The sequence below is a fragment of the Protopterus annectens genome, chromosome 6.part0 (assembly GCF_019279795.1).
Source record: "Protopterus annectens isolate FY-2018-M chromosome 6.part0, PAN1.0, whole genome shotgun sequence".
Taxonomy (NCBI): Eukaryota; Metazoa; Chordata; order Ceratodontiformes; family Protopteridae; genus Protopterus; species Protopterus annectens.
Genome location: NC_056737.1, coordinates 1,035,359,498 through 1,035,373,794, shown reverse-complemented (window position 1 = coordinate 1,035,373,794; position 14,297 = coordinate 1,035,359,498). Strand labels below are relative to the sequence as shown.

Here is a 14,297-nt window from a genome sequence, read left to right as displayed (position 1 = left end):
TTTTCTTATCTCAAAGCAGAAATGCAAGACTTGAACTGCAAAGTTAAAAATAAATACGGAAAGTATGACGTCCTTAGCAAAAGCTATCTCAGATATCTTCTAAAGAAATTTCTGAGGAAATATGAAACATGCTTAGTTTAGCTTAGCTGTGAAGATGTGGTTGTGGGCTTAGGCTTAAACTGATACAGTAAAATGTCATCCTGTTATGACTGACTGAAACATACAAAGAGACATTTGATATTTTTAACAGGGACTTTTTAGTGAGTCTTCAGATGCAGAAATGAAAGAAATAAAATACAGACACTTTGACGTAAAGATGACATGGAACAAGAATCAGTCATGCAAACCACAAGGACACTAGGAAATAACATCTACTGCTATCAAAAAAGAATATATAAGCTGAACATTGCTTGCTCTTTTTTAGAGCCGTCTTGATGAAGTGTGCATTGATCCTAGGCACGACACAGTTCGTGAGAAGCAAAGACTTTTTTCTAGCTATGTTTTATATAATAAAATTAAAATAACTCAGACAGTGTAACTGCTTGGACATATTAAACTGTAACAGAAACAGCAGTACGTTGTAAGTCTGGTTACTGTGCTATTATAAGTAATTTAACAGTGGCGAGTTACCAGCAGTTACTGTTCATTTGGTGCCATTATTTCTACATGAGTTCCACAGGTTGACAGTTTCCAGTGCTTCTCCAAGGTGGTACGTGAGTTTGCCGTTGCATCTGTCCAATGACGTTCCACCATTAATTCATCTGTTGAAAGGTACAGTTTCTTCGAAATGACCAGCCCGATCACCTGTTTGACATCTACAAAAAGTACAGCAAATTCTTCACAGTTATAAATGGATGCCATTAGAGACTTAAGTTTAACATGCCTACATTCTGTACAAATAGATTTGCATGATACCACAGACAAGGTCTGGTCTTATTTACAAACATGGTTTAAATTTTCTCTGTCAGACATAAAATGAATTTTTTAATGTTCAAAATGGATAAATGTCTATGATCCGTACATGACAAAATGTACAGCAATTCAAGAAGAATGTTTTTTATGTGAAAGTAAATTTCCAAAATTGTCTATCTTTTCACAGGAGTCTAGTATGCAAGCCCTACAGTATGATATATCCTATCATGTCTAAGGATATGCTTCCTTTTGGTGTCACTGGTCTCTCAGATTCAAAACAGTTAAATGTACCTTCTGCAGTCATGCCTTTGTCAGATATAATGCAAACTGTTGAAGATTTTCTTCAATATCTTAAGGCATTATCTAAATCTCATACACTACAAATGTATGACAATTATTGTCAGAAATGGAATAGACTACATAAAAATGTTGTTATAGAACAAATCTTGCAAATGCATAAGAAGAAAATTCTGACATAGTAAAGTGTACTATTAACCTTTTAAAAAAGGTGTTAACAGCTTTTCATAATTTGCCTAGGGACAGTAGTAAGGGACAAGAATGCCGTCTAAAGGCAGAGACTCAACATAGCATTCAGACTTTACAAAATGTAATTTCTGATTTAAAACAAGACTCTGATAGAGCCCAACAAGATTTACTAAAGGCACAAACTAGAGAGGTAACTCTGACACGACAGTTAGAGAAAGTCCAACAAGATTTACAAGGAGCACAAAATACACCACATTGGACAGGGATCAACGAAAATGGCAGTTATTTCTCCTGCTGATATTTATCAACAGTCTCATTTATTTCAGACTCTGCCTCAGTGGCAAGACAAAAAAGGATTTTTTTTTCAATATGTTGGCATTTGAAGAATGGTTGACATACATTGAGGGGTCTACTTGGAATGATGCTCTGTGTAGATTTTTTTTGCATTTATTCCCAAATGTTTAAAGTCATATATAGAAGCAGTAAAGTATGTTTTGCAACATTTGAACCTGTCAATATTTACAGTGACAGTGCCTATGTAGTAAATTCTTTATTCTTACACATGGCAGTTTGGGTCAGAAGGGGATTCGTCAACAGTGTTGACAAACCCCTAAAACATGTTCCAGTACTATGGGAGTTATGGGCATTTTTTTACCCAGAATGATTTACAGGAAAAGTTTAGTATTGTCATAATCAAAGCACATCAAAAATGTAACACAGAAGAGGCTAGAGGAAATGCTTTGGCAGATGCCAAGGCAAAGCAAGCAGCTGAAACAGGAAAGTGGCTAGACTCACATGACTGTTTTAAACACACAGACAAGGTAATGTCAGTTAAAAACACTACACCTGTAAAAATACAGGATTTGACAACCCTTCAAAAACAGAAAAGGATTCCTGGAGAGTTGGACAGGTCTGTGTGGGAAGGGGATGCCAAACAGGCACTTGTCTATCCAAAGCCAGACAGAAAGAAAATTCCATATATACCGGAAGATCTAGCTAGAGAATTGGTCGAATATAATCACAAGATTTTGGGCCACATAGGTATAGAAAAGTTATGGAGTATAGTGAAACAGAAGATGTGGAATCCATGTCTAAAAAAGCTGTTTAAGACAGTTTTAGAGGGATGTTTGGTTTATCTACAAACTAATGCAAATATAAAAAAAATCTCAGTTGCATATTGTACCAGTGGGAGATGAACCATGGTATGCTATCCAAGTAGACTATGCAGGGCCCCTCCCAGCTACAAAAGGGGGATACATATATCTGTTATTGGTGGCTGATGTGTTTTCAAAGTCGGCAAAAATAATTCCTACCCAAGAGTATGATAACTAAAACCATGGCAGAGGCATTATGGAAAAACATTTTTGTTCACCGAGGATGGTCTTGGGTCATAGAATCGGATAATGGACCCCAGTTTACAAGCCAAATAATGTGGCATTTATGCAAGTTTTGGGGGATTCAGCACAGGTTTCATGTTCCATATCATCCACAATCCAATGGAATTTTTGAAAGGATGAATTGGACAATCAAAAAAAGCTTAAAAAAGGCGTGTTTGGAAAAAGGCAAGGATCGGGTGAGATATTTGCCAGGCATTTTATTAAGCATCAGAGCTACACCTAACAGTAAAACAGAAATTTTACCTTTTGAGGTGATAACAGGAAGGAAAATGCCCCTCACACTTCTTGTGACCTAGAAACGGTGGATAAATGACAGCAGTAGAACACCAAAAATGGTTAAAAAATATACAGGGGGTATGTGACACTATAACCAGAGAACAGGCTTACTGCCTGTGGAAGGGAATGCCAGCACTTCCCATGGAAATAAAACTACAGTGCGGCGATAAGGTGCTTTTAAAAAACTTCCATAAAGTGGGACCACGGGATAGTAATTGGCAGGGTCCCTTTGAGGCGACAGAACAGATAGGGCCGTTAGTATACAGAGTACAGAAGGTAAACAAGGAAAAGATTAATCCTAGGAAACGGGATATCCAAGCAAAAGCAGCACGCCATGTTAGTTCATAGAGATCATTGTAACTTAATAAAAGTCAAACAGTGTCAGGAAAGTGACAATCTTTAAATTTGTTTCTAAATGCTGATGTACCCATTTGGAAGAAAGACAGTAAAAATGGAGGAAACTAAACCTCACACATGGAGATGCAAGCTTTGGAGGTGCATGTTAATACTCATATGCATTTTGATACTATTGTATATATTGTTTATAATAGCAATATATGGATAGGACAAGGCAATCCAAAAAAGAAATGTAAATACAAAAGAAAATGAAAATAAAACAGTTGCAGAGAAAAATGGGGAGAGATATTCAGTTATAATAGATCATGAGAACAGGGACATCATGATTAAATGCCTGATTTCAATAGATTTTTGGCCATGCAAAATTTATTTGCAAAGGCACATAAGTCAAATTGTTGGGTTTGTAGCCGCATTTCTTGCAGAGGGAAAATGCCATCATATGCAGTCCCTGTAGAGGCTACACATACAGGATTTATGTTTAAAGGGTTTTATAAAGATAGAGTCGTAAGACAATCGGCCATAAAAGAACATTTACAGTTGATGGAAGCAGAAAGAGGGATACTCTGTTTTCAAATGAAAGGGACAGTCAAGGTTGCTATTAGTAATTGTAACTATTCCATTACTTTACATCAACTATGGTCACGTGAAAAGCTTGAGTATCATGGAGGCATTGATAAAATAAAAACAGTATGGAAGTTAACACATAAGCCTTGTTTATACTAAACTGAGTGCCACTTTACGCAGTGCTGCATAAGTCTATACTAGCTAGAAGCAAGCAGTTTCATTTTCACTTATACATTCATACAGCCCTAGGCTGTACCACATAAATTAAGTGCTGCATAGTTCAAAACAATAAACTGACATTATCCCACCGATTCCTGTGCAAAAAATAATTTTAATTTAATTGCAGTGTAAACTAAAATTTAAATTAATTTTGCATCCTCTGTTTATTAACTTGGTTAAACTTCAAGTTCTGATTCCCTGTACTAAAATTGGTCGACAGCTTTTTTTTTTGTTTTTCCACCATTGTCTGCCTCATAGCACTCGGTATCTTTAGGCAGTGTAGCAATTGTTTGATGCTCATAGACAATGAACTCTTGCTTAGTAAATGTATTCTATTTATGACATATGCAAATACTTAAATAACATGGAAACAACACCCTTGCGAGAAAAAAAACAGCCTGTGAATAACACACACTTATTATAGTGCTTCGCTTACACACTAAATTGTCTTATGTTGACTAAAAAGTTTTTGCCTAAACCACTTTGATCCATTAGGACTAGGTCTCAGTGAAAGCCACATACCATGTCACCATTGGCACATTCATTACAAAGAGTCACCAGGCCATAAATCATGTCAAATCCAATACTCCAAACCATTCTACAAATAAAAGCATCCTAGTGATTGGTGACTCCATGTCAGGCATACTGACTTAGCTCTCACTAGATTGGACAAAAACAGGGTGACAGCAAGTCATATTTCAGGTGCCATGATTTCTGATCTGTCTAGGGCCCTAAAGGCCCTTACACTGAATATATACGTGTACAGCATGACTTATGGTCCATGTGGTAAATGGTGCACAAAACCCTGAGGGAAATGCAGAGAAACATGTCAAAATTCTCAGTGTGTGTCACAGATGCAGGTAAGACCTTGGTCTTGAGTGGAATCTTTCCTTCTCCAAGAATGATGCCTAAGTGCAAAGAAAGGATAATTGGCTTTAACAACTGGTTAAATAGCTGGTGTCATTCCAAGAGGATCCAGTATGTGTCAGCCTGAGATGTAAAGCTTGACAGCACTACTAAGTGCTAAGAATGACTTGCACATGTCCTTCCAAGGTTTCCGCATGCTGTGTAAAGGCTTTGCTGCCCTCATAGTGCTTTTTTTTGCCAGATTCTGGCTAATGGACCTCTCAAAGTAACCAAAAAACATCAAATCAAATGCAAGCTCACTTCAAGGTAGCTATGCAAAATACCAAGAGTCTCAGTAATAAAATGCCCGACCTTGAGGCACTCCTGCATTTGGACAACTTCAGTGTGCGTGTATAATCACAAAAGCTTGTTTCCATACACCATACATAGATTTTCTGCCTTTCATGCTTTTAGACCTGATGGGAACAGTGGAGTCTCCATACTTTTTTTTGAAGATCACATCACCTCTAGGCATATTCTTAGAGACCCACAAACAGAGCTCATTGTGATAACAGTCACACTAATCAGAAACAGTCATCAGCTAATAGCCAGTTACATAACCCCCCACCCATGTCTCATGAAAATCACATTAAGTTCCTAAATATACTTGAAGGCCTTCCTGTAAGCAAAAAAATGAATTATTCTGGGAGACTTTAACTAACCCTCAATAAGCTGGGAAGCTCATACTTCAAATGTAGGATATGCTCAAAATTTCCTAGATTTAATAACTCCCTGTAACAGATCGTCAAAGAACCCATTTTGTGTGTGTACCTGTCCACTGATGTCTCCCTCCCTGGTTAAGTCCAATCACAAACTGGTAACTTTATCTTAAAATTTCAAAACAAATGGATGCCAATATGGAATTCAGGGATTACAAGCATAGCAATCTTCTCCAATTCTATGGTGAAGCTTCCAGTTTTTTGTAGAACAGTTTCACTCAAGACATTGACACAAAATGTATAAATCAAGCAGTCTCAACATCTTCCTGAGTTATTGGTAGCACTGGTGGGTGTAAAAGGATCCTACAGTAACCATTTGAAATTTTGAGACCTGCTAGAGCGAGACCCAAAATGTGGAGATTGAATGTCCGAAAGAACAGACTTGTGTATACCAAGTTTGAGATGCCATTTCTTGGAATATTCCTTTTTCTCCAAATATGGCTATCCTGGAGTTGGTATATATATAAGTTTGGATGGGGCTGAGGTCCATGGGGGGGGGGGGGGGGGCTTTTTGAGATTTGTTCTTCTCCTGTGTTTTCAGTCTTTTTTTTTTCAGCTTGTTAGCACTCAGCATTTCGAGTGCAGTTATTTCAGTAGGGAGCCAGATCACACAGGACGTATTGAAAGAGCAGGGGAAGATCCACAATGTCCTGGTGAAAATTTCCTGTAGGCTGTAGGAATAGAACCCCAGGTCTCCCCCCTGGAAAGAGGCCATTGGCTTAGTGGGACTAACCAAGTAAGCAAAGTGTAAAATAAAAACAAATGTCCAACAACTGCTGTTGCTTTCTTTATGTGCTTATATATTGTATATTTACTTGCTTCTCATTTATCTGTGAAATACATGGTATGTTCCAGTTTATTGAGTAAATGTAAAATAAAGTACTCTCCTTGATATTTCTTTCTTCTTTAAATACAGGTGACATTTTCAAGTTTGTAAACATAAATTCTTTTTCACTACAATTTTTCCTGCATGCTCCCTACACAGTGATGCAAATTATTGCACTGGGCTAGCAGGTTATCCTTTTTTAATTTATTTCAATGTATTAGTATTTCTTTCAGATTAGATATGGTTGAGTGTTATTGCAGCTGAGCTATGTGAAAGATTAATGTTAAAGTCTGCCTTAAAGCATTTCCATCCACTTCGGAACTGGCAAATTTATTATGATGTCTCAGTGAGTATCAGCAAATGGAGTGCGTGTCCCTTATCATACTTACACAGACATTATAAAGTGCTGTAGAATATTAATTTAAAGCAGAAAATGTCTTGCAGCTAAACCTTCAAGTGTCAGTTTCTAATCTTTGTTTTCCTTCCTGTCAAGGCTGTAGAAATACATTCACAGAAGGACCGTTTTGTTATTAATCACCTGCTTCATTACTGAAGCTCCATAAATGCTTTTAAAGTGATTAAAGCTGCAATATGCATGGCATAGTAAATATGTTTTAGTTATAATTATGTATTTTTTATTGCTGACTTTGTGTATTTTGCAGAGAGTTTAGATTTACTTCAGAAGTGCCAATCAGACTTGATTACCATGGAAAGCATGTGTCAATGGACCAGGTATGCGATTCAGAGTTCTGTTATCTTTAATGACATTCATCATGTTAAATTCTTGTTCATAGACGCATATGCATGGATATATGTTCCATAGTAATTGCCCCTGATATTGAGAAGCATATTTATTTGAGGCGTCTCAGGTCTTCCTTGAAAAGATACCACTGGCTAACCCAGTCAACAAAGTATAAATAAATGAATAAATTTATTTTTGATCTGTCACAATGTCTCATTTGTATTACAAGGTCCACAGTTGAAGGTTCTAACCTTGATCCCATTTGCAGTTGTCCTCCATTTTCATGACTGTATCTTTTCAGTTTTATTTCGACTCCCTTTTTAGAAGCTTCCCAAAATCTTAAGTGAGGCAGGTTCTTTTTACAGCACCTTCCACTTACTGCTTTGATAAGTATGAATTAAGACAATCTTGTAACCTTTAGATTAAAACTATTCTCCAGTGGTATGGAGAATGTGTCGCTTAGAATTTTTATTAGGATTAATTATTTTTCAAGTTTTCACCTGACAGTTAAAGAAGAATTTTGTTTGACCAGAGACGTTTGAGAAACTGGTCAAAAACCATGATGAAAATATGTAGTAGGGAACACAACCAGAAATGTGTTCTAAAGATCCTGAGGTGGGAGCTAATAATCTCCAGTTTATATTTATAAGTTGTAGCTGGTGTAATGGTAATGTAAAAAAAGTTAAGGACACATTTCCAGCCAGAGATTCTCCATTCTAGAGAAATGCGAGTTTAGTGGAATGTTAAGACAGAGCCGTTTTATATCATTTCGTAAGATCCCAGGTACCTAGTGTGTTTCAAAGATTCTGGGAAGGATTAATATTTTTAAGTAATTTCTGGTTTGCAACTTTGGTGTTTTACTAGGTGCTTGAAATAATTTGTCATTTAATGTGATTTACTTGAGATCTCAATCCTTAGAAAGAAGCTTTTTGAGCAATCAGAAAGTTCCTAACTTGCAGGATTCTAAAATTTGAAAAAGTGAGGTTATTTTCATATCGTTTACTAATGTAAAAATCAGAATACATAAGGCAACAGGAAGTTGCTTCCATAATTGTAGGTCACTGTCGTTTTCTGTGAGTTATAACCATTGTCTTTTCCAGTGATTTCTATTCTTACCTTTGTACCACAACATGCGGTGCACAAACTGCCGAACTTCACCCATTAAGGAGCATTTTCGTCTTGTATTTCAATAAGAAAAACACTTTTAAAAAATATGATTTCCCAAGTTTCTTCCCTTTTTTTTTTTTTTTTTTTTTTTTTTTTTTTTTTTTTTTGCTGTGGTTGACCAGTTTTTTTTTTTTTTTTAATCACTCTTTGTCGCCACAACGTTTCAGCCATTAACCTTAACCCCCTCCCAGAAAATTGGCCCATTCATTCCCTATTGTCAAGACAAAGATCAGCTAGGAGTGGCCATCATTCAGACAGTCATTTCAGGTGGTGTTTGAGGTTTTTTTATTTGTCTTATTGCCCCAAGAATGCCTGGTTTGCAGAGCCAGAGGAAGATGTGCAATGAGCTGTCTTTGCTGATCTCCCTCACTTCCAGACGGGACATTGCCAGTAAATAAACCCCTCAAAAACAGGGAATAGTTTTCTCCAGTCTCTATCAGAGAAGTCACACTGAACTTCCTCCGAATCTGTTTTAATAGCACCTTCTCAAAGCCACTTGTTTCACTGAGCTTACAAAAGATTGGCAGGATGCACTTTCATGAAGACTGGTTATTAAAATACCACTGATGATGAGTCCTTGTATACCGTTCTTTTTCATGATTGCAGCATCTTTACAACAACAAACTTATCCTAGTTAGCAATGATGCCACTGCCATTTTACTAGAATTTATTTTAGACAGCAGATCAGTTTGGCGACAAATTCTGTAAGCCAGATAGTGGTGTGCAATTGTAGTCCAGCAGATGTGAAAGTCCATGTATGCCTGGAAAATTCACCTTTTTGGCTTTATTTATTTGCATCTATTGCTGTAACCATTAGATAGATGGCTTTATCATCTGGAAGGGACAGCTCTCACACCTTACCTCTTTTCATAACCTCAATGTCCTTATTTGATATAGTTATTTGTTTCATGATTCAGCCAGGGAGCTGGGCTGGCTGTAATCCTTTTCCTCCTCATGGTAGTAGGGGTGTTAAGGATGTCTAGGAAATAGCAGTTTAATGTTTCAGTAACTTGTACAAGTGGATATTTTTAGTGGGTGCCAGCTGTAGGTTTTTGGGTGATGTTCTGAAGGAGTTAATGCTGAAGTTAAAGTATTTTACTGTGTCAAAACAGGTGATGCAGTCATTACATTTGGGTAATCTGCTGGCAGGTTGCCCTCAGTCGGCCTGAATTCCAAAGTCTTGAGTTCTACATCGGTTGCTGTCTCTTCTTCCATAACGTCAGGTCATCAGGGGTATAAAACAGGCAGCCGACGCCATTTTCTTTAGTCTTTCTTGCCACGCGGTGCCCGAAGCAGAAGCAGTTCGCAAGTGTCGGTCGGCCGACTCCTGAAATTTTCGAATTCAAGTTTCAAAACTGAAGTCTTCACTTAAAGCTAAGTACCCTGTTGGGGAAACTTTTTCTTGCTCCGTACCGATGTCAGTAAAAGTTAATAATTGCATTACTTGTGGGAAGCAAATGCCTCATAAGGATTTCCATTTGTACTTTATTCCTTGCCTAGGCCCAGATTATAATGAGCCTTGCTGTCGGTTTTGTGCTAGATTTAACCAACGCACTATTAAGTGTCAGTATATCTTTGCTTCACAATATTTTGGAAACAGATTTAACTACCCTGAAATGTCGTCGGATAGCAATCCAACTACCAGAGTTCACAAAAAATGCAAAGAAAAGGACAGAAACAGACCGTCAAGGTCCAAAACCAATGGCAAAGCTTACCCTAAGCCAGTCACCACTTCGCCGGTACTCAGTGAGGTGCTTTTGCAGCCCCTGTGATACCCGCTACTTTCGAGTCGCAGGCCTCTACCGAGACCCATGTGGAGTCTGGCACACCGCGAGATTCTCAAAGTGTTGTACCCATGGATGTCTGTCCCTCGGATGGGTCCAGAGCCGCTTAGCAGGCACTGGCTTCTGTGGGTGTCTTCAGGCCTCAGCATTTCTGTATAAAATCGACGCTAGCTTCAAAATCAAAGACAAAAGCAACTTCTAAAGCTAAAAAAAATGATGCATAAGCCACATGCTCAGGCCTCTATGCCCAAAAAACAGATGATCAAAATGGCTGAAGACCTAATTACCTTGATCAGAGGTTCCCAACCCCCTCCTGATAAGAGGCCTAGGCAAGACACTGATTATGAATCTTCAGATCAGGTTTCTATTTCTTCTGATCAGGAATTTTCTATACCACCCTATGAGGATTCTGATGCAGAGGAATCCATCCCATCTGCATCTCCTCCTGAAGATTATTCCTTTGGAGAAACCTTGCATACTTTGAGGGAGCATTTTCATTGGGAGAGTCAAGATTTCTCAGAATCAAAAAAGAGGCTTAGGGATTTCCTTCTTCTCCCTCAGCATAGTCCTTTAGCCATACCTCCTGTCTTAGACATTGCTGATGATGTGTTTTTGGAGTCAAGCTTGAATCCTTACCTCCGACTCCTAGTAAGCCAGACAGGTATTACAGGGTTCCTGATTCACACAAATTTTTTATTTAAAAACCCTGCTGCTGACCCTGAAACTATTTCACAGGGTCCCAAAGGTGTAAAGGCCTCAACAGCTAAAAATCCTACCCCCTCTAATAGAGATTCCAGGGCACTGGATAGATGGGGAAAGAAGGTTTATACATCTGCAACCTTGGCAGTTAGGGCCTTAAACTGCCAGTTTTATATGCTTAAATATCAACAGCATGTTATGGGATTACTGAAACAGAAAATTATGTTGATTTCTGAATGTGTAGAAAATAAAGAATTACAGGAATTATTGTATGCAGCAGAACAAGTTGGAAAGCATACTTTGCAATGTGGTTTTGATTCCTTAGAGGCCTCTTGCAGGGCCGCAGTTACTGGATCTGTGATTAGAAGGCATGCCTGGCTAAAAGAGCAAAATTTGCCTGATCATGTTAAAGCTAAATTGCTAGATGCACCTTTACAGCATGATACTCTGGTATTAAGGCAGAAGAGGTTTTAAAGAAAATGGAAGACAAAGCTAAGTCTATGTAAAGTGTAAAATACTTCTTACAAGTGCAGCCACCAAGATTCAGTAGACACTGGCCTACAAAAAAATGGTCCTTTCCTGTGTCTGACAGAGCTTCACTGGGCAAATCCAGGCACCCTAAAGGCTCTAGATACCAGTCACAGGATTCTTACAGGTCAAAGCAATGGGGTGCCTCTACCTCCAAATCTGGAGGAAATAAAGCACAACCCTACAGTAAACAGTCTCAATGACTTCCCTCTGCCATCACCAAGCACTTATCTTTTGGCAGCTCCCTTAGGGGGAAAGTTAGCACTTTATGCTCAAAATTGGCAGTTAATAACCCAGTACAAGTGGGTATTAAACATAGTATCCCAGGGATACAGATTTCATTTCCACACTCTGCCAATTCCAAATGGTTGGCCAGATCTGCTAAAAAATCAATGGGCAGAGGCACAGAAACAAGTTATGTCCCTCATGGATATAGGGGCTATTCAGCCAGTGCCAGAACAGGAAAAAGGACAAGGGTTTTACTCAAGACTGTTCTTGGTACCCAGAAAAGACAAGGCCTGGCGCCCAATACTGGATTTATCAATTTTGAACACATTCTTGGACATTCCAAAATTCAAAATGCTAACTTTGCAGCAGCTTTTGCCCATGCTGGGCAAGAATGCTTGGCTAGTGACTTTAGACTTAAAGAGGCATACCTGCATATCCCAATAAGGGAATCGTGCAAAAGATACCTCCGTTTCAAGGCTGGCTTTAAGCATTACCAATTTTCTGCACTGCCCTTTGGTTTATCTACTGCGCCCAGGGTCTTTACAAAGTGTCTGGCACCAGTAATTGCATTTTGCAGACAAAGAAGTGTACAAGTCTATCCCTACTTGGACGACTGTCTCATTCAAGCAGAAAACAAGTACATTCTTCATCAGCATTTGGCGTTTGTGAAAGAGTGTCTAACATGCCTAGGGTACACAATAAACGAAAAGAAATCACAACTGGTCCCCTCTCAAAAGATAACATTCCTGGATGCAAGCTTGAATACAACTGCCCAAATGGCTTTCCTCACGCCAGACAAACAAAGGCAACTGACTATTTACTTCAAACAGATGGCAACAAAAACCCAGTTATCTACAAGATAAATTCTGCAGGCTTTGGGGTTCATGACATCCTGCTTTCTACTGATTCCATATGCAAGACTGCATATGAGGAAACTACAGTGGTACCTAAAAAGTTTATGGAGTCAACATTGTCACAGTCTGGAAACAATGATTCCTCTCATTCCCTGCCTTCAACATGAGTTTCTTTGGTGGGCAGAGACATGTCACCAGAACATGGGACGGTCTTTCACTCTACCCCCTGCCAGCCAAACCTTAACTACAGACTCATCAGACTATGCATGGGGGCCCATCTGACGGGGAGATGCATTCCGGGCATATGGACCCCAAAACAAATGCATCTGCATATCAACCAGAAAGAGATGTTAGCTATTCAGAATGCCCTGACAGCCTTCAAGGACTTACTTCATCCAAGACAACTACTGATAAAGATGGACAACACCACGGTTATGTGGTACATAAGCAGGGGGGCACACACTCATACCCCCTTTGCAGACTAGCCATGGCATTGTGGGACACAGCCTTGACTTACCAAGTACATCTTCAAGCTCAATTCCTGCCAGGAAAACAAAATACTCTGGCAGACGACCTAAGCAGAAACCTTATGGACCCTCAAGAGTGGAAACTGGATCCACAAGTCTTCAGCATGATAACAAAGAAATGGGGGAGCCCGGCCATAGATCTATGTGCCTCTCCTCGGAATTATCAACTGGAAAAATTCTGCACAAGGACTTATCACAGACAAGCATGGAAAGTAGATGCCCTATCCTTCAGTTCTTCTTGCCAAGGTCCTACTAAAGGCCAGACAAGAAAAAACAAAAATGATTTTAATTGCCCCGGACTGGCCCACGTCAACACTGGTATCCAATCCTAAGGAATATGTCTCAACTCCCAGCTTGGTACTTGCCTGCAAGACCTCATTTACTGTCTCAGCAAAACAATCAGATCCTGCACAATCAGCCCCAAACACTGAACCTGGCAGCATGTCTGATCATGTAGTTATTCAAACAACACATCTCAGTAAATCTGTGATGGATGTCATTTTGGAAGCTAGAAGGCCTAGTACTAGAAAATCTTATGCTGATAAATGGAAGAGATTCTGTGCTTGAAACCAAGTACAAGGAACTGACACAGCAAAGCCAAATATTCCTCAGATTTTACAATACTTGACTGAGATGCTTGACAAAGGCCTATCTTTTTCATCAATAAAAATCCATGCCTCTGCCATCTCAGCTCATTATAACACAGAGCCACCAATCTTTTCTCACCCTTTGCTAAAACAGTATCTTAGAGGGGCCAAAAATTTAAGGCCTCCCAGAAGATCACCAATTCCTTCATGGGACCTCAATTTTGTGTTGGAAAAGCTCACCCTGCCTCCATTTGAACCAGCTGCTACTACAGATATAAAGTTTTTATCATGGAAAACAGCTTTGCTCCTGGCAATCACTTCAGCAAGAAGGGTTTCAGAGCTACAGGCCCTCATGGCTGTGGACCCTTTTATCATATTTTACCCAGACAGGGTGTCCCTCAGGACCAATCCTTCTTTTATGCCTAAGGTGGTTTCCAGTGTGGCTCTTAACCAAACTATTCACCTGCCAACTTTTTATCCAAATCCGCAGAATAAGAGGGAGCGGATTCTGCATTCCTT

General features: G+C 39.0%; 1 protein-coding gene across 1 annotated transcript in view; it reads left to right on the top strand.

Annotated features, from left to right (window-relative positions):
* Positions 1-14,297, top strand: part of ATG2B (autophagy related 2B) — a 1,825,281-nt gene that overhangs the window by 1,622,019 nt on the left and 188,965 nt on the right. Inside the window, exon 36 of the mRNA XM_044074646.1 lies at positions 7,325-7,394. Coding sequence (XP_043930581.1) covers positions 7,325-7,394 — 70 coding nt within the window. The remainder of the gene's footprint in view (positions 1-7,324; positions 7,395-14,297) is intronic.